The sequence below is a fragment of the Coregonus clupeaformis genome, chromosome 26 (assembly GCF_020615455.1).
Source record: "Coregonus clupeaformis isolate EN_2021a chromosome 26, ASM2061545v1, whole genome shotgun sequence".
NCBI lineage: Eukaryota > Metazoa > Chordata > Actinopteri > Salmoniformes > Salmonidae > Coregonus > Coregonus clupeaformis.
The window spans coordinates 50,780,851-50,800,126 of record NC_059217.1 but is presented as its reverse complement, the minus strand read 5'-3'; the positions used below and the strand labels follow the sequence as shown (position 1 = coordinate 50,800,126).

At 46.5% G+C, this 19,276-nt stretch overlaps 2 protein-coding genes across 2 annotated transcripts; both read right to left on the bottom strand.

The window, feature by feature from the left end:
- Nucleotides 1–285: 285 nt before the first annotated feature.
- On the bottom strand, nt 286–5,976 carry LOC121548280 (mucin-2). Its single transcript, XM_041859702.2, has 8 exons — nt 5,757–5,976; nt 4,829–4,932; nt 4,063–4,528; nt 3,780–3,875; nt 3,644–3,680; nt 3,473–3,544; nt 1,034–3,373; nt 286–926 (listed from the first exon to the last, which is right to left on the bottom strand). The coding sequence occupies exons 1-8, from the start codon at nt 5,853–5,855 to the stop codon at nt 454–456; spliced, it is 3,687 nt and encodes a 1,228-aa protein (XP_041715636.2). The 5' UTR covers nt 5,856–5,976; the 3' UTR covers nt 286–453.
- Nucleotides 5,977–6,614: 638 nt separating this feature from the next.
- On the bottom strand, nt 6,615–18,666 carry LOC121540901 (transcriptional repressor CTCF). The gene is given in 14 exon segments (XM_045207654.1): nt 6,615–7,701; nt 7,908–8,075; nt 8,195–8,264; nt 8,266–8,331; nt 14,517–14,699; nt 14,910–15,070; nt 15,187–15,337; nt 16,440–16,459; nt 16,512–16,632; nt 16,753–16,886; nt 17,006–17,176; nt 17,545–17,893; nt 18,052–18,243; nt 18,362–18,666. Coding segments are annotated over 14 exon segments (2,340 nt in total). The 5' UTR covers nt 18,635–18,666; the 3' UTR covers nt 6,615–7,420.
- Nucleotides 18,667–19,276: the final 610 nt, after the last annotated feature.

Genomic DNA, 19,276 nt, shown 5'->3' with positions numbered 1-19,276 from the left:
CAATTTGTCCTTGGAGACAAGTGATGGCCAGATATGGTTCTTCTACCACATATTGCCTTCATCAATCCAATAATTTCTGGCCCTCAAGGTGCGTCGTCAAGGTCATATGGGAATAGGGCAAGGATTCACTCTGGTACTACTATGAAGAAACTCTTCTATCTCAGACCTTCTCTCCTTCCACCACCTTTTGTCATACATTTCTGGTTTAGGCTTAGTTATAGACATTCCAAAGAGATTGGGAGCCAGGAACTAACAGATGGACTGAAGCATGATAAAGACATCATGACATATTGAATATTCCTTTTAATAATCATAAGTAAGTATACGTCTCATATCCATCTATTGTAAACATATTTCACCACAGTTGTTGTATTACACAATTATACAATACATGCAATGCAAATGTAAACATGGTCGAAAAAAAGGACACTGTGCTGGGTCAGTCCATTTGTGTCACACAGAGGGGGTCTCAGTTCTTTGGTCCGATGTTCCACCCTCTGCGGTTTGCTGCTGTGATGTGGTCCCTGTACTCAGTCCCATGGACTCTCCCCCCGTTTCTTTTACTGTGGTCTCCCCTGCCTCTATCACAGTAGTTGGTCCCTTGTTTGTCTTGCTCTCTACCGCCTCCTTAGTTTTGAACTCTTTTTCATCTGACACATTGGTCCCTCCTTCCCTCTTTTTATCCCCATCCTTTTTACACAGCTCTCTTCCCTCATTTGATTTGGTCCCTTCTACTCCCTGCCTCATGATCTCATCCACCTTCTGCAGACCCTCTTCCCTCTCCTCTTTTATGGTTTCTCCTATGTAGTGCGCCAATGATTTCTGTTCTTTTTCTTTCTCTATGGCCCTCCTGTCATCTTCTTCCTTGCTACTTGGCTCCTTCTCTTTCTCCTTGTTCCGCTCTACCCTCTCAGCATTCAGGTCGTCTGTAGGAGAGGAAAGGGATAGGGAAAAATTATGTTATTTTCAACAGGTTACTTCCACATTTCAAGCAATATTATTATTATTATTATTATTGAACACACACACTTACTTGTACCCTTAGTCATGGACAGCAGTCCCATTGCAGGATTAGAGCTAATTCTCTCCTCAGGTGATGGTTGAATAGTATTAGTTGGTGTGGGGCTAGTAGAGTTAGTGGGGGTTGGACTGGAAGAGTTAGTGGGGCTATGAGTAGAAGAGTTAGTGGGACAATGAGTAGCAGAATTAGTGGGGATTGGGATAGTGGTGTGTGTAGTAGACTTAGTAGGTTTATTGGTGTTGGTGGGATTTGAAGAGTTAGTGGGGGTGCTGGTAGTAGAGTTAGTGGGGTTGAGGGTACTGATGGGGACATAAGAGTTAGTGGAGGTGCTGGTAGTAGAGTTAGTGGGGTTGAGGGTACTGATGGGGACATAATAGTTAGTGGGGGTGCTGGTAGTAGAGTTAGTGGGGTTGAGGGTACTGATGGGGACATAAGAGTTAGTGGGGGTGCTGGTAGTAGAGTTAGTGGGGTTGAGGGTACTGATGGGGACATAAGAGTTAGTGGGGGTGCTGGTAGTAGAGGTAGTGGGGTTGAGGGTACTGATGGGGACATAAGAGTTAGTGGGGGTGCTGGTAGTAGAGGTAGTGGGGTTGAGGGTACTGATGGGGACAGAAGAGTTAGTGGCAGTGGTGATATTAGAAGGGCTTGTAGAGATAGTGGTGACGGGGATAGACTTAATGGGGGTGGGGGTAGTGGCCAGGCTAGTAGAATTAGTTGGGATGGGACTAGTAGTGTTAGTAGAGGTGTGAGTAGAAGAGAATGTGGGGGAGGAAATATTGGTGGATTTAGTTGAGTGAGTGGCAGTGGGGATAGAAGTGGCAGTGGGGGAGTGAGTAGTAGAGAGAATGGGGATCGGACTGGTAGGGATAGTAGCAGTGTGAGTAGCACAGTTAGTGGAAGTTGAGCTGGTAGAGCAAGTAGGGATAGGACTAGTAGAGTTAGTGGGGCTTGAGGTAGAAGTGAAGTTGACAGAGTTAGTTGCGCTGGTATTGTTAGTTGCGGTTTGGGTAGCGTTGGAGTCAGTAGAGTTTATGGGGATATGGGTAGGGGTGGAAGCACCATTCATAGAATTAAGGGTAGAGGTTGTTATAGTAGTAGCAGGAGATAGAGGTGGGGTAACTGAGTTAGTAGTTAGGGTAGTTGGGGTGGGACACAGAGAGTTAGTGGAGGTGGGAGTAGAAGTGTTGTTGGCAGCAGAAGCAATTATGGAGTTAGAAGTATTTAGTGTTGGAGTTGTCGAGTCAGTAGAAGTTGAGGCAGCAGTATCAGTAAGGGTAGGGGTAGAAGCATTAGTGGTGGGGGTTGTTGATGTAGGGGTATCAGTATTAGTGTTAACAGGTGTTGGGGCAGTAATGCTTGTAATGGTGATGGTGGCTAGATTAGGGATGGCAGACGTAGAGGTGGTTGGGGTGGTGGAGTCAGTGGAGGTAGGGGAAGTTGGGGTGTGGTTAATAGTGGGGATAAAAACAGTGTTAATGTCAGTAGGGGGGGTGGAAGTTGTAATATTCATAGGGGCCGATGTAGTTGTGATGGAGGTAGTGGTAGTGGTTGTGGTAGGGTTAGTACTGGGGATAAAGGTGGTGGTGTTGGGGGTGGGGGCTGTAGTATTGATAGGGGTAGGTGCAGACGTCGTAGAGGTGATAATGTCATTGGGGGTTGTATTAGAGGAAGTAGCGGTAATAGAAACTGGGATGGAAGAGTTAGTAGGTTCAGGGACAGGGGAGGTGGAGGGGATGATGGTGTCAGTAGGAACAGAAGAGTTAATGTGATCTGGGACAGGGGAGGGAATGATGGTGTCAGTGGAAATAGAAGAGTTAGTGGGGTCTGGGACAGGGGAGGGAATGATGGTGTCAGTGATAATAGAAGAGTTAGTGGGATCTGGGACAGGGGAGGGAATGATGGTGTCAGTGGGAATAGAATAGTTAGTGGGATCTGGCACAGGGGAGGGAATGATGGTGTCAGTCGGAATAGAAGAGTTAGTGGGATCTGGCACAGGGGAGGGAATGATGGTGTCAGTCGGAATAGAAGAGTTAGTGGGATCTGGCACAGGGGAGGGAATGATGGTGTCAGTGGGAATAGAAGAGTTAGTGGGATCTGGGACAGTGATGGGAATAGTGGCTTCAGTGGGGATAGGTTTAGAACTGGTAGGGGTATCAGTGATACTAGGGGTGGGGTCTGTGGGGGAACATGCTTCTCCTTCCTGTATTTTGGCTAGGTCATTCTCAGGGGTGAGATGACCGGAGATAGTGGGAGGTGGGGTTGGGCCTCGCTTAATTATTGGCTTAGGAGGCAGAGCAGGTTTCCCAGCTGACTCATGTGCGGACACACTCTGTCGGACCGGACGTCTCGTATCTAAAGACAAAGAAGATGAGTATAACATACACAAAATTGTATGCAATAGTGTGTGTGTGTTTGTCTGTGTGTGTGTGTTTGTGTGTGTGTGTGTGTTACCTGATGAGGTGGACATGGTCCGGGGCTTCATAAATGTGGGTGGGGGCTCAGGTTTATTATCGATGATAGTACCTGAAACCAAGACAGAAAATGAACGAACACACACATCCAACACCACACACAGACTCGCACATATACTGTAGCAAGTGTTATATGAGTAAAGGGACTTACCCTCTGATTCAGCTTTTTTCATCTCTCCCTCCTGACTCTGTAGAATGGAATAAGAATGTTTATGTTTTCCTTATAGACACACAACCACATACATATAGACTCGCACATACACACTCAGATAAATGCACATACACACCTGTGTCTCTCCTGGCTGAGCTTTGGACACACCAATACGTTGTAGCACGAGTTGGAGGCGCTGCTCAAAGCCATGATGGCCGTCAGATGAGTGTTTCTGAAACCAACCAGGACCAAGGAGAAGCAGTCAGTGCCGATAAGAACCAATCCGAACTAAAGAATAATCAAAATAAAACAAAAAAATAAGAGCGATCCTCTCATAGGCTATGAGGATTTTTTTACCAAATTGCTTTAACTCATCAAATTTTTTCAAGGGTCGGTTTTGAATACATTAGAATACGTACCTTCCCTTGTGCAGTGTTCTTGGTGTTCCCAGCGTGGGTTGCGGATCCAGAGAGCAGAATGAGAGACTGTGACTTCCCCTCTCTTAGCGCACGACGGGGTGGAGCCTCACCCCTCAGTGGAGTGGGACCATCAGAAGGAGGGGTTTCTGCTTCCACTGAATCTCCTGTCACAACGCTGTCATCCACACTCTCTTTCTCCTTCTCTTTTTCATTCTCCTTCACTTTATCTTTTTCAGCTCTGGCGGCCTCCCTGAGAGGCCGGATCAGGTCGGCGATGGAGGTCTTCTTGGCCTTCCCCTCTTGGCTTCCCTCTGACTTCACAGCTCTCCGCTTTTTAAGGGTGAAGAACTCGCCCAGCTTCCTCCTTAGGGTCCTGGAAGGGGCGGGGCAAGGGGCGGCGCTAGCAGGTGCTACTTCCACTTCCTGTTCAGTAATGGGAGGTTCCTCAGCCTCATTCTGTGTTTTCCTGGAGGAAGAGTCAGAGTAGCACAGGACCAGCATGTGTGTGTTTGTCAATCATAGGGCCCTGAGTCTTTCCTGGCCATGTGGCCTGACCTGGACAAGCTAGGGCCTGCACGCAGGTAACGTAGTCAGGAAAATGTTGCGTATTATATTTCTTGAATGTACTTATTGTAGGTTTTTATGAATATGAGCATCTCATAAATGACTCAAATTTAAAGAGGTTTACTGGGAGCTGGTTAAGATGTGTTGGGGATGAGATAGTGAAGAGTGAGATTGTCTAGGATGAGTTTGGTCAGATACTCACAGAGCGTCGACAGGAAGGACTCGCTTAGTAAAGAACTCCTCAACTCCCTCATCAACTCGCCCCATGTGATCAGGGACTTCATTTTCATTGTCAACCACCGATTCCTGTGTCAAACCCATGCACACACGCACAGAGAAAGAGATGATAAGTGTTACGGTATCTGTGATTATTAGGTGTATGTGTGTGAGTGCAGTTAGACTACCAGAGAAATAGAAAGCGAAAGAGTTTCCAATTGGTGGAAAGAGTGCTATGTTGGATATCAGGAGGTTACTGAGAGCAGTTTCTTTCATATAGCACATAGTAATTATTACATAACATTGTTACTTCATGGGCTCAGACTTCCCTGACACACAGAATATACACAGACACATCAACAACACCTCAGACATGTATCCCCTAGATCTACATTATCACACTACCATTGGTATGTACAATTACCAATGACTGACTCAGAAAACAAGTAAGACCTTATGATGTCATGTCCTGTGGCACTAAGGCTGCCCATGTGATTGATTAGGTTTGGTTCATCCAATAAAACCAGCATCACATGTTCTAACTCTGATCGTGACTGATACAGCGCCAATGGCAGGAGGCATACAATAGATAAGGTGATGATGGCTAAGGTAGAGAAAATTCACACACACCTACCAAGAAAAAGCCCGCCAGCTTTCAGAGGAAGCATTATATAGCCCTAGAAATTAGCCACATACAGTCACAATCCTATACACAAATGCAATCCCCCCAAACACACTATTGGTTTTGAATACGCAAGCAGCTGGTTGCTGTTGCGATCCAAGTACCTTGAATCAAACAGGCACCAGGCATCTTCCCTCCCTCCATTCCCCCTGCCTCTCCCCACTGTACCCTATCTCCCCCTCCTTTCCATTATGCCTCTACACAGCACCCCTTTTTCTCCATCTCTCTGTACCTGTGGTCTGCTGGGGCGGAGGTGTTGGTTTTGTCGGTGTGGTCTAGGTCTGCTGCGGGTGTAGTGCCTCAGCGCCGGCCCGCCCAATGGAAGCTCCATAAGGGGAGACACGGCACTCTGTTGCCGTGGTGCTCCGTTGCCGTGGCTCTGTTGCTGAGGCACCGTTGCTAAGAGCACCAGCAGCAGTATCCACTGCCTCCAACAAGGTAGGAGGGGCCAAGCTGGCTAGACTGACAGATCTGACAACAAGGGGCCTCGCCTTTCTCCTCTCCCCCCTCCCTCTAAGAGAAAGCGAGCGTGAGAAAGACAGAGAGAATGGAGAATATAGAGCTTGTGTTAGAGGGAGAGCAGTGCAGGTGCACAATGCAGTCTAGTATATATTCATTTATAATATAAATTAAGGTTCATCATGGAACTGACCAGAATGCAGGAAGGGAACAAAATGTGCTAAAATTACAAATAAATAATTGATTTTACATGGATGGGTTAGAAAATGCAGGGGATGACTGGTGATCTAGGCAATTGGTTTCTGGTGTGTGTCTCTCCATGAAGTGATTACAATATCAAGCAAGGGAAAACCAGGGAGGGGACTAAAATTGTGTTTTAATGAAGCACTCAATATCAGAGGAAACTTCAAGGAACAACCATTATAGTCTAGTTCCTCTACTACTCTGAACAGGTTTCTAAAAAGAGACTTGTGGGCATAAGCCTTTCAGGTGTCAGAAGAATGTAGCAGATAATACTCTAGTCTAAACATGATGAAACATCCTAAAGTGTCTATATATATCAGTACTACATGCCATGCTAAATAAGCCTAATCAAGGCTGAAACTGAAGCAATTTGACTCAAGACACCCCAGTAGGTTGATCTTTTTATTTTTAATTGGCTGTACAGTCAAACATTCTCTCACCCCTCCAATCATATCATTGCCATTCAAGCCCCCTAGCATTTCATTTCCATGGTACAAAAGAAAAAAGCATCAAACCAAAAAACAAATCAATTCTAAAAGCTTTAACATGAGCAAGGTATTGTGTTTCATTTGAAAACAGCATAACATTTTGTAAAAGCAGAATATTTCAGGTCATCCCTAAACTTTGATCCCCTAACAGGGTGAAAGCACATCATTGTTTTTAGACAGACAACAGAGCACGAGGAGAGGGCCAACATGAGATCAAATGTGGGCCAAAATATGCTACAGAGAAAGCATTCTCTGAGGGCCTATAGAACATCATTGACAGCAGAATGAGCACATGATTTATGACATAATACATTATCATGATCTAAACCACACCCCCTCTCCTTACATATTTTCCAGTGACAACAGTCTGCATAATGTTATCTAGATTTGTATACACACATAATTCAACATGAGGGTGTAAGGTGTTTCGCAGTGGGATGTAGATAGAGATCACGAGAGAGGAAAATAAGCTCTTAAAAAAATAGAATGGGCTAAAGGTATCTTTAGACATGTCCCAGGCATTATCATCAACATCAGAGAGAGAAAGATCTAAGGTTACGTAACTGGGGTGTATATGTGTGGTATACGTGTATGGTGTATGCGAGGGAAGGTACGTGTGTTGTGTTTGAGAGTGGGTACATGGTGTATGTGAGTGTACAAACGGGACAATTTGTATTGCTGGATGCAGACAGAGGCTCCGTCTTCATCACCGGTCCATCATGCTGAGAATCATCTCAGGAGTGAGGTCACCGTTGGGCGGAGCCTCTGTGACCGACAGTGCCACTTCCTGCACCACCTCCTCCCCCTGGAATGACTCTTCTACCTGATTGGAAGGCTCTCCTTCAGCATGCTCCACCTCTACTGCCGGCTCCTCATCCACGACAGCTTCTTCCTCCTGGCTCGCCTGCTCAGCTTTCATCTCTTTCTTCACAATGATGTCATCCACCTCGCCTGTGGTCTCATCCTCCACACGGATGATTGCCGCCGCTGAGGGAAGAAGAAAACACATCTGTTCAGCTGTTTTGGGACTTTTGAGTCCTTTGGGGTACTGATCAGTGATCTGTACCTGATTAAATATGCCAAAGTATTCACTCTATTGCATGTCTGCATGAAAAGTGATTCCTTCAAGAAATTAAGTAGGAAGGGTGGTATTTTTTAAGTATTCCAACAGGGTACCAGTGAGTGTGACTCACTTGGGGCAGGTTTGGGCTTGGGAGGTCTTCCACGTTTCCTCTTGGCTGGCGGGCCCACAGGGGCAGGGACAGGGTCAACAGGTGGTGCCTGCTCCACCTCAATCTCAGCTAGCAGCTCCTCCTCCTCCTCATCCTCCTCCTCCTCCTCAATGTCATCCAGCTCAGGCTCTGTGGAAGAGAAGAAGAAGAAAGTCCTGATTTTAGCGCTGTACCCTTAAGATACACAGTACACAATATTATTATTGCATTGTATAAGAACAAGAAAGTAAAATGTGACTTGGTCGTACCGGTGTCGTCGTCATCGTCATCCCGTCTGGAGCGCATCTTCCTCTTCCTGCCGCGGCGGCCTTTCTTTGGGCGGGGTTCCGTTCTCGTCGCCGGTGTTCTCTCCGTTACAGTTCTCCGCGTGACGCAGCATGGTGTTCTGAGGAGCAAACGGTCATATACAGTGCCTTCAGAAAATAGTGAGATACCCAATGGGCTGGACGATTCTCTTCATCACTCATCTTTAGAAAATGTATACTAAAAACATAGAAATCAGTCATTAACATAACGGAAAACAATGCAGGTACTAGGGATGGGGGTGTGAGCATGTGGGGCAGATGAGATGTAGTATTTTGTGTGCGTCTAAGTTGTTGTTCGTATGTGTATGTTTAACTGGTTTCAAAATAATAATGAAACACACAATACCCCATAATGACAATGTGAAAACATGTTTAGAAATGTTTGCACATTTACTGAAGATAAAATACAGAAAACTCATTTACATAAGTATTCACACCCCTTTGCTATAACATTCCAAATTGAGCTCAGGTGCATCCAATTTTCTTTTGATCACACTTGAGATGTCACAACAACTTGGAGCCCACCTGTGACAAATTAAATTGTTTGGACATGATTTAGAAAGAAACAGTCCAAGGAACTGTCCGTAGCTCTCCGAGATAGAATTGTGATGAGACATCTGGGGAAGGGTATAAAACAATTTCTAGAGTGTTCAAAGTTTCAAAAGAGCACAGTGGTCTCCATCATTGTGAAATGGAAAAAATATGGAACTACCCAGACTCCGCCTAGAGCTGGCCGTCCGACCAAACTGAGCAACCATGCAAGAAGGACCTTGGTCAGGGGGGGATGACCAAGAACCCAATGACCACTCTGACAGAACTACAGAGTTCCTTGGCTGAGATGGGAGAACCTGCCAGATTGACAACAGTATGTACAGCACTTCACCAATCTGGGTTTTTTTTTGGGAGAGTGGGCAGACAGAAGCCAGCACGCTTGGAGTTTGCAAAAAGGCATGTGAAAGACAGATAAGGCAAAAGATGATGTGGTCTGATGAGAAAAATTGAACTATTTGGCCTGAATGCAAAGCGCTATGTTTGAAGAAAACCAGGCACAGCTCATCACCCGTCCAACACCATCCTTACCGTGAAGCATGGTGGTGGCAGCATCATGCTATGGGGATGTTTTTCAGTGGCAGGGCCTGTAAGACTGGTAAGGATAAGAGGGAACAATGAATGGAGGCAAATACAGGCAAATTCTTGATGAGAACCTGCTTCAGAGTGAAAATGACCTTAGACTGGGGTGAAGATTTACGCTCCAACCGAAAAATGACCCCAAGCATACAGCCAAAGGAACCCTGGAATGGCTTCAGAACAAGAATGTGAGAGTCCTTGAGTGGCCCAGCGAAAACCTAGACTTGAATCACATTGAAGATCGGTGGAAAGACTTGAAGATTGCTGTTCACCGCCGCTCCCCATCTAACTTGTAGAGCGACTGCCTTTAAAAATCAACTAATCCCTTTGAAAACGACCTATGTGGCATCGATGAGTCAGAAACTAGTGTCAAAATTATCAACTAAGTGTAAATATAACAATTTGGGACATAAAGTCAGTCTAAAACAGAGTTTGAAACATCCATGCACCACACAGATAAATTAAAATTGGGGTTTGATTTGACAATGTCCATTTGCCCACTAACATGGGATGAACAGCTGCGGTGATTGCTCTCTATCCAATAGCATAGACAGTGCGACAGGCCTGCTCAGCAGCTCCGACTGTTCACATAAGACAACACGTCGCACATTTTTTTTTAACTTGAGAAATACTGCACCAAAATTGTGCAACTAAAACATCCTCGGCAAAAACGTAACACATTTTTTTACAGATTTATTGAGTTCTTAGATTCATTCAGTGACTCGTGGGGGACAAACATCATACCAAATGCGGAATCGGTCAGGAAACATCTCCAAGACTGAAATCTCATTTTTAATGAGCAACAGAAAGACGCACATGCCAATCGGCGTGTTCAGTGGCTCTTTAACAGAGGTTAAAGAAATGGGAGAAAATCCCCAAAATCCAGAAGCTGATACAGACATACCCAAGACGACTCATGAAGCTGTAGTCGCCGCATAATGTTTCTGCCACCGTCTCTTATGACCGGAAAGAGCTTCTGGATATCAGGACAGCGATTACTCAACTCGTACTGGACGAAGATTTTTTCTTTAACGAGTCGGACGCGAAGGATTTACTTCAAACAACCAACAACGCCCAAATCCCCGTCATTCGCATGAAGAAGAGACGGGGATATCGGGGACATAGGTCGGGGTGCCTTGTAAGGATCCGACGGCGAGTGGGTAATCTGCCTCTACCATCAGTCCTATTAGCGAACGTACAATCATTGGATAATAAAATGGATGAGCTCCAATCAAGAACATCCTACCAGCGGGCATTAAAAACTGTAATATCTTATGTTTCACAGAGTCGTGGCTGAACGACGACATGGATAAAATACAGCTGGCGGGGTTTTCGGTGCATCGGCAAGATAGAACAGCTGCCTCCGGTAAGACAAAGGGTGGCAGTCTGTGTATATTTGTAAATAACAGCTGGTGCACGAAATCGCGAGGTTTTGCTCACCTGAGGTAGAGTATCTCATGATAAGCTGTAGACCACATTATTTACCAAGAGAGTCTATATTTTTCGTAGCTGTCTATTTACCACCACAAACCCATGCTGGCACTAAGACTGCACTCAACAAGCTGTATAAGGCCATAAGCACACAAGAAAATGCTCATCCAGAGGCTGGGGACTTTAATGCAGGGAAATTTACATCCGTTTTACCTAATTGCTACCAGCATGTTAAATGTGCAACCAGATAAAAGATAGAAACAAACTATTTTTGTTTTTTTTTTAAATCTCTAGACCACCTTTACTCCACACACAGAGAAGCGTACAAAGCTCTCCCTCGCCCTCCATTTGGCAAATCTGACCATAATTATATCCGCAAAAACTAAAGCAGGAAGTACCAGTGACTCGCTCAATACAGAAGTGGTCAGATGACGCAGATGCTAAGCTACAGGACTGTTTTGCTAGCACAGACTGGAATATGTTCCAGGATTCTTCCGATGGCATTGAGGAGTACACCACATCAGTCACTGGCTTCATCAATAAGTGCATTGATGACGTCGTCCCCACAGTGACTGTACGTACATACCCAAACCAGAAGTCATGGATTACAGGCAACATCGCACTGAGCTAAAGGGTAGACCTGCCGCTTTCAAGGAGCGGGACTCTAACCCGGACGCTTATAAGAAATCCCGCTGTGCCCTCCGACGAACCATCAAACAGGCAAAGCGTCAATACAGGACTAAGATTGAATCGTACTACACCGGCTCCGACGCTCGTCGGATGTGGCAGGGCTTGCAAACTATTACGGACTACAAAGGGAAGCCCAGCCGCGAGCTACCCAGTGACACGAGCCTACCAGACGAGCTAAATTACTTCTATGCTCGCTTCGAGGCAAGCAACACTGAAGCATGCATGAGAGCATCAGCTGTTCCGGACAACTGTGATCACGCTCTCCGTAGCCGATGTGAGTAAGACCTTTAAACAGGTCAGCATTCACAAGGCCGCAGGGCCAGACAGATTACCAGGACGTGTACTCCGAGCATGCGCTGACCAACTGGCAAGTGTCTTCACTGACTTTTTCAACCTGTCCCTGACTGAGTGTGTAATACCAACATGTTTCAGGCAGACCACCATAGTCCCTGCGCACAAGAACACTAAGGTAACCTGCCTAAATGACTACCGACCCGTAGCACTCACGTCTGTAGCCATGAAGGGCTTTGAAAGGCTGGTCATGGCTCACATCAACACCATTATCCCAGAAACCCTAGACCCACTCCAATATGCATACCGCCCCAACAGATGATGCAATCTCTATTGCACTCCACACTGCCCTTTCCCACCTGGACAAAAGGAACACCTACGGGAGAATGCTATTCATTGACTACAGCTCAGCGTTCAACACCATAGTGCCCTCAAAGCTCATGACTAAGCTAAGGACCCTGGGACTAAACACATCCCTCTGCAACTGGATCCTGGACTTCCTGACAGGCCGCCCCCAGGTGGTAAGGGTAGGTAACACATCTGCCACGCTAATCCTCAACACGGGGGCCCCTCAGGGGTGCGTGCTCAGTCCCCACCTGTACTCCCTGTTCACCCACGACTGCATGGCAAAGCACGACTCCAACACCATCATTAAGTTTGCCAACGACACAACAGTGGTAGGCCTGATCACCGACAAGACAGCCTGTAGGGAGGAGGTCAGAGACCTGGCCGTGTGGTGCCAGGATAACAACCTCTCCCTCAACGTGACCAAGACAAAGGAGATGATTGTGGACTACAGGAAAAGGAGAACCGAAGCACGCCCCCATTCTCATCGACGGGGCTGTAGTACGGCAGGTTGAGAGCTTCAAGTTCCTTGGCGTCCACATCACCAAAAACCTATCATGGTCCAAACACACCAAGACAGTCGTGAAGAGGGCACGACAAAGCTTATTTACCCTCAGGAGACTGAAAAGATTTGGCATGGGTCCTCAGATCCTCAAAAAGGTTCTACAGCTGCACCATCGAGAGCTTTGAAAGTTTCTTCAAGTGCAGTCGCCAAAACCATCAAGCGCTATGATGAAACTGGCTCTCATGAGGACCGCCACAGAAGGTACCTCTGCTGCAGTTACCAGCCCCAGAAATTGCAGCCCAAATAAACGCTTCTGAGTTCAAGTAACAGACACATCTCAACTACAACTGTTCAGAGGAGACTGCGTGAATCAGGCCTTCATGGTCGAATTGCTGCAAAGAAACCACTACTAATGGACACCAATAAGAAGAGGAGACTTGCTTTGGCCAAGAAACACGAGCAATAGACATTAGACCGGTGGAAATTTGTCCTTTGGTCTAGAGTCCAAAGTGGACATTTTTGGTTCCAACCGCTGTGTCTTTGTGAGACGCTGTGTGGGTGAATGGGTGATCTCCGCATGTGTATTTCCCAACGTAATGCATGGAGGAGGTGTTATGGTGTGGAGGTGCGTTTGCTGGTGACATTGTCTGTGATTTATTTAGAATTCAAGGCACACTTAACCAGCATGGCTACCACAGCATTCGGCAGCTACCATCCCATCTGGTTTGGGCTTAGTTGGACTATCATTTGTTTTTCAACAGGACAATGACCCAACACACCTCCAGGCTGTGTAACGGCTATTTTACCAAGAAGGAGAGTGATGGAGTGCTGCATCAGATGACCTGGCTCCACAATCCCCCGACCTCAACCAAATTCAGATGGTTTGGGATGAGTCGGACCACAGAGTGAAGGAAAAGCAGCCAACAAGTGCTCAGCTTATGTGGGAACTCCTTCAAGACTGTTGGAAAAGCATTCCAGGTGAAGCTGGTTGAGAGAATGCCAAGAGTGTGCTAAGCTGTCATCAAGGCAAAGGGTGGCTATTTGAAGAATCTCAAATATAAAATATATTTTGATTTGTTTAACACTTTTTTGGTTACTACATGATTCCATATGTGTTATTTCATAGTTTTGATGTCTTCACTATTATTCTACAATGTAGAAAACAGTAAAAATAAAGAAAAACCCTTGAATTAGTAGGTGTTCTAAACCTTTTGACCGGTAGTATACATTTTACCTCAATTACCTCGACTAACCTGTGCCCCCGCACATTGACTGTACCGGTACCCCCTGTATATAGCCTCACTACTGTTATTTTACTGCTGCTCTTTAATTTGTTTGTTATATAGTAAAAAAAAAAAACGTATCTATATATTTTTTACTCACTTATTTTTCTTAAAACTGCATTGTTGGTTAAGGGCCTGTAAGTAAGCATTTCACTGTAAGGTCTACACCGGTTGTATTCGGCGCATGTGAGAAATAACATTTGTTTGATTCTACAAAGTATTGACTCAGGGGTGTAAATACTTACGTAAATTAGATATCAGTATTTCATTTTCAATACATTTGGAAAGATTTCTGAAAACATGTTTTCACTGTCATTATGGGGTATTGTGTGTGGATGGGTGAGAAAAATATATATATTTTGAATTCAGGCTGTAAAACAAAATGTGGAATAAGTCAAGGGGTATGAATACTTTCTGAAGGCACTGTAAGACCACAACATACTCATACTGTGGAGCAAACTAGGCTTCAATCCTCCCCAACCTGGTGAGAGGGTGTGTGTTTTTGAGTGTCCCGTATCCTGCCCGGGAGGATATGTGTTTGGATGCGAATGAGTCCTTTAGCCTGCACTGTGGATGTGTGTTGTCCCCTTACCCTGCGAGTGAAGGTCTTGGCACACTTGCTGCAGACGAAGGCAGTGGGGATGAAGTTGGGGTCATGGTAGCGTTTGAAGTGCATGTCCAGCAGCTGCTTCTGCCGGAAAGTTTTCTCACATTGGCTGCAGGCGTACGGCTTCTCCCCCGTGTGTGTGCGTCTGTGCATGATCATGTGACGCTCCTAGGGGTGAGAGGTTAAACATAGGACAGTCAGTGAACACACCCGGAGGTCTAGAACAGTCTCCGGCTGAATTCCAAACAGATCCATCTCAATAGTTTAGTGGCCTCTTCTCCTCATCTCTGAGATTGATGATGGCAAATATATGATGGACATCCAACGTTTCAAATGAGTGAAGACAGGAAACAAGGAGAGAATGTCTCGTTCACTTACCTGTCTGCAGCAATAGTCACACTGGTCGCACTTGAAGCGCTTCTCATTCTTGTGGGACTTCTGGTGCTGGATGAGTGCGTAACGCTCGTGGAACACAGCATCACAGTAACGACACTTCCTGCCCATCTCCATGAACGAATGCTGCTTCCGCAAGTGCACACCTGAGAGTGAGAAAGGAAGGGCCAATCCAAATTTAAGGAACACAGACGGATCCACTCAAGTTACAAGACCGTATTTCAGCAGAGAAGATATGACTGTGCACAAGCGAGTCGCTTACCCAGGTCGCTCTTGCGGGCGATGACAGTGTCACAGTGGGGGCAGTGGAATTTGGCCACATTCTCTGTGTGCTTCTGCAGGATGTGCATCTTCATGGTGCCGCTCTGTGTGAAACGAGCATGGCAGATGTAGCACTCATACGGCTTTCTCACCTGCCAGAGAGAGGGACGGGTTATTAGGTTGTATGTGAGGCAGATACACTATATATACACACAAAAGTATGTGGACACCCCTTCAAATTAGTGGATTCAGCAATTTAAGCCACACCTGTTGCTGACAGGTGTATAAAAGTGACCACACAGCCATGCAATCTCCATAGACAAACATTGGCAGTAGAATGGCCTTACTGAAGAGCTCAGTGACTTTCAACGTGGCACCGTCATAGGACGCCACCATTCCAACAAGTCAGTTCGTCAAATTTCTGCCCTGCTAGAGCTGCCCTGGTCAACTGTAAGTGCTGTTATTGTGAAGTGGAAATGTCTAGGAGCAGCATCGGCTCAGCCGCCAAGTGGTAGGCCACACAAGCTCACAGAACTGGACCGCCAAGTGCTGAAGCGCATAGCGTGTAAAAATAATCTGTCCTCAGTTGCAACACTCACTACCGAGTTCCAAACTGCCTCTGGAAGCAACGTCAGCACAAGAACTGTTCATCGGGAGCTTCATGAAATGAGTTTCCATGGCCAAGCAGCCACACACAAGCCTAAGATCACCATGCGCAATGCCAAGCGTCGGCTGGAGTGGTGTAAAGCTCGCCGCCATTGGACTCTGGAGCAGTGGAAACGCGTTCTCTGGAGTGAAAAATCACGCTTCACCATCTGGCAGTCCGAAGAACGAATATAGGTTTGGCGGATTCCAGGAGAACGCAAATCCTTCTACCCCACCCCTCCCCCAATAAAAAAAAAGAAGAAGAAAAAGAAATATAGGGTGGTTGTCCCACTGGCTATCATAAGTTGAATGCACCAATTTGTAAGTCGCTCTGGATAAGAGCGTCTGCTAAATTACTTAAATGTTAAGAACTTGACTGGCCAGCACAGAGCCTTGACCTCAACCCCATTGAACACCTTTGGGATTAATTGTAACGCCGACTGCGAGCCAAGCCCAATCGCCCAACATCAGTGCCCGACCTCACTAATGCTCTTGTGGAAAGCCTTCCCAGAAGAGTGGAGGCTGTAATAGTAACAAAGGGGGGACCAACTCCATATTAATGGAGTGAGATGTACGACGAGCAGGTGTCCATATACTTTTGGTCAATACTTTAGCATCGATCAACAAAACTAAAATCAGGAATATTTAGGTGTAAGGCTGAGAGATTGGGGTATGTGTTACCTGAGTGTGTCCTCATGTGTCTCTTCAGTTTGTAGGTGTCTCGACTGGCATAGCTGCACAGACTGCACTGGAAGGGCCTCTCGCCTGTATGGGAGCGGATGTGTCTCTTCAGTTTACTCACCTGGGGCAAAGAGAGAGAGAGACAAACAGTTAAACGACATTCCAGAAACATTTCAGTTATACATTGCAAATGAGTTCTTACTAGATAACATGTAAACATAGATCAGACGTGTGTACTTACCTCCACACTAGCGTAGTCACACATGGAGCACTTGAAGGGTTTCTCGAATGTGTGTTTGTAGCGACGATGACGCACCAGCTCTCCACTAGTCACAAATGCCATGTCACAATCTTGGCATTTATGAGGACGAGTGCCTAAGAGAGAGCGGGAAGGGGCAATAGTAAACATAAGTAACCCTCACCCTATCCATTCAATAAGGATTAATCCTTCTTTTTTTTACAGCCTGTGACTGAGCATGTGAGTCTGTAGATACCTGTGTGTGTGTTGAGGTGGTTCCTCAGCAGTGTGACCGTTCTGAAGGCCCTCCCACACAGGTGGCATTTGTGCGGCCTCTCATCTGTGTGGCTCTTCATGTGGCGGTCCAGGTTAGAGCGCCGGGGGCAGGTGTAGCTACACAGCTCACACTGGAACGTCTTCTTCACACCTAAGGAGAGAGACACAAGGGGTTATTAAACACATTAAAGGTAGACTCAGCGAAATGACGTTGCCACGGGCAGCACCGCAGATATTGAGATGAGCGAAATGCAAGACGTCGCGCTCACTGTCACACACAGTATCTGCACATGTGCACAGGGTCGCTTCACGCTGGTAAGAGTGTGGTAGCCACGGGACCAAAACAGCAGAGAAGTTGAGCCTTGCGCTTCAACGCTCGTAGTTGTTGCAGAAATTGACCCACTATGCGTTCTACTTTCTGCATCCGTCATCGCAGAGTCTACCATTAACACCCCCAAAAGAGAGAGGTTGCCATACCCCCACATACACACAAAACATAACCTTTCACACAACTCTGACCTTTCTTTTTTATCTTGGTTGGTTTGGGCGGTTTCATGTTGCCCACAACTTTCTCGGCGTTGACCTCAGAGAGCATCCCCTCCTGCTGCTCCTCCTCAAAGTCATACACAGACACGTCCATGTCCCGCTCCCCCTCCCCGTAACGCAGGCGGCTCTTCTTGCCCTTCTTCCCCTTGCGGATGCCAGCAGTTGGCTGGTAATCTGGGTCTTTGGACCAGGTCTGGTCCTCTACCTGGGGCTCAACTTCCTCCTCCTCCTCCCCATGGGTCATCTGGAGCTCATCCTGGGCTGCCTGCAGTTCTTCCTGTTCAACTGTCTCCACCTCTCCATTCGCCCCCACCTTCACCACCTTCACCAGACAAAAACAATTTGCCAGGAAGGGGTTAGAGTTGTATTATAGTCAGTGCATCTCACCTGAGCCTTCAGGCCAAAGTGTGTATAGAAACATTAATCAGGATATTAAAGTGCTTGTTTAAAGTGTGTGTTTGTAGATGAGTAGCGTCTGACCTGGAAGCCCTCGGGCAGAGGGAGGGTGTGGCAGATCACTGGCTCTGCCTCAGTATTGCCTGCCGAGGCGTCAACGAAGCTGGCCTGGAGCTCTTCCACGGTGGCTGTAGTGACAGGGACCTGCACCAGCTGCAGCTGTCCAAGCCCCAGCGCTGCACTCGTCTGTTCCATGTTCCCCTCCATGTTCACTACCTAAATTCAAGACACAGTCAGGGTCAGTCAGTTCTCTGAATAATTTATGCCTACAAGTTTGGCTTACAAGGGATATTTTCCCAACCTTTCTCAATGTAAACTCACAAATCACACTAACCTGCAGGGTGATGATCTGTCCCTCGTCTCCCCCGGTGACTGTCACCGCACCGCCCCCTTCGAGGACCTCAGTCTTCATCTGTAGCAGGGCAGGGTCAAGGGTCGAGTCCAGGGTGTCCATCACCATCATTTCAACATTCCCTGTCACCTCTTCGGGTGCCACACCCCCCTCCATCAGGGCAGCCTCTGCAGTCTGGAGCAGCTCTGCTCCTTCTCCACTGTCCTGGAGACCCTCGACCTGAGCGGTCTCAATGGAAACGACTTCATCCTCCATAAAAAGTTACCTGATAAGACCAGAATAATTAAAAAATAAATAACTTGATACACTATATATACACAAAGGTATGTGGACACCCCTTCAAATTAGTGGATTCGGCTATTTCAGCCACACCCGTTCCTGACAAGTATATAAATTCGAGACATACAGCCATGCAATCTCCATAGACAAACACTGGCAGCAGACGATTCTGTGCTTCCAACTTTGTGGCAACAGTTTGGGGAAGGCCCTTTCCTGTTTCAGCGATACAGAAATGGTTTGTCGAGATCGGTGTGGAAGAACTTGACTGGCCTGCACAGAGTCCTGACCTCAACCCCATCGAACACCTTTGGGATGAATTGGAACACCAACTGCGAGCCAGGCCTAATCGCCCAACATCTGTGTCCGACCTCACTAAGTCCCCGCAGCAATATTCCAACATCTAGTGGAAAGCCTTCCCTGAAGAGTGGAGGCTGTTAAAGCAGCAAAAGGGGGGACCAACTCCATATTAATGTCCATGATTTTGGAATGAGATGTTCATCGAGCGGGTGTCCACATACTTTTGGTCATGTAGTGTATTTTCCTGGGAACCATAGCCATTGACTGGTGTGGGACTGGCAACTTTGTTATTACTAACTTCTCTCTGTTTATTGCTGCTTG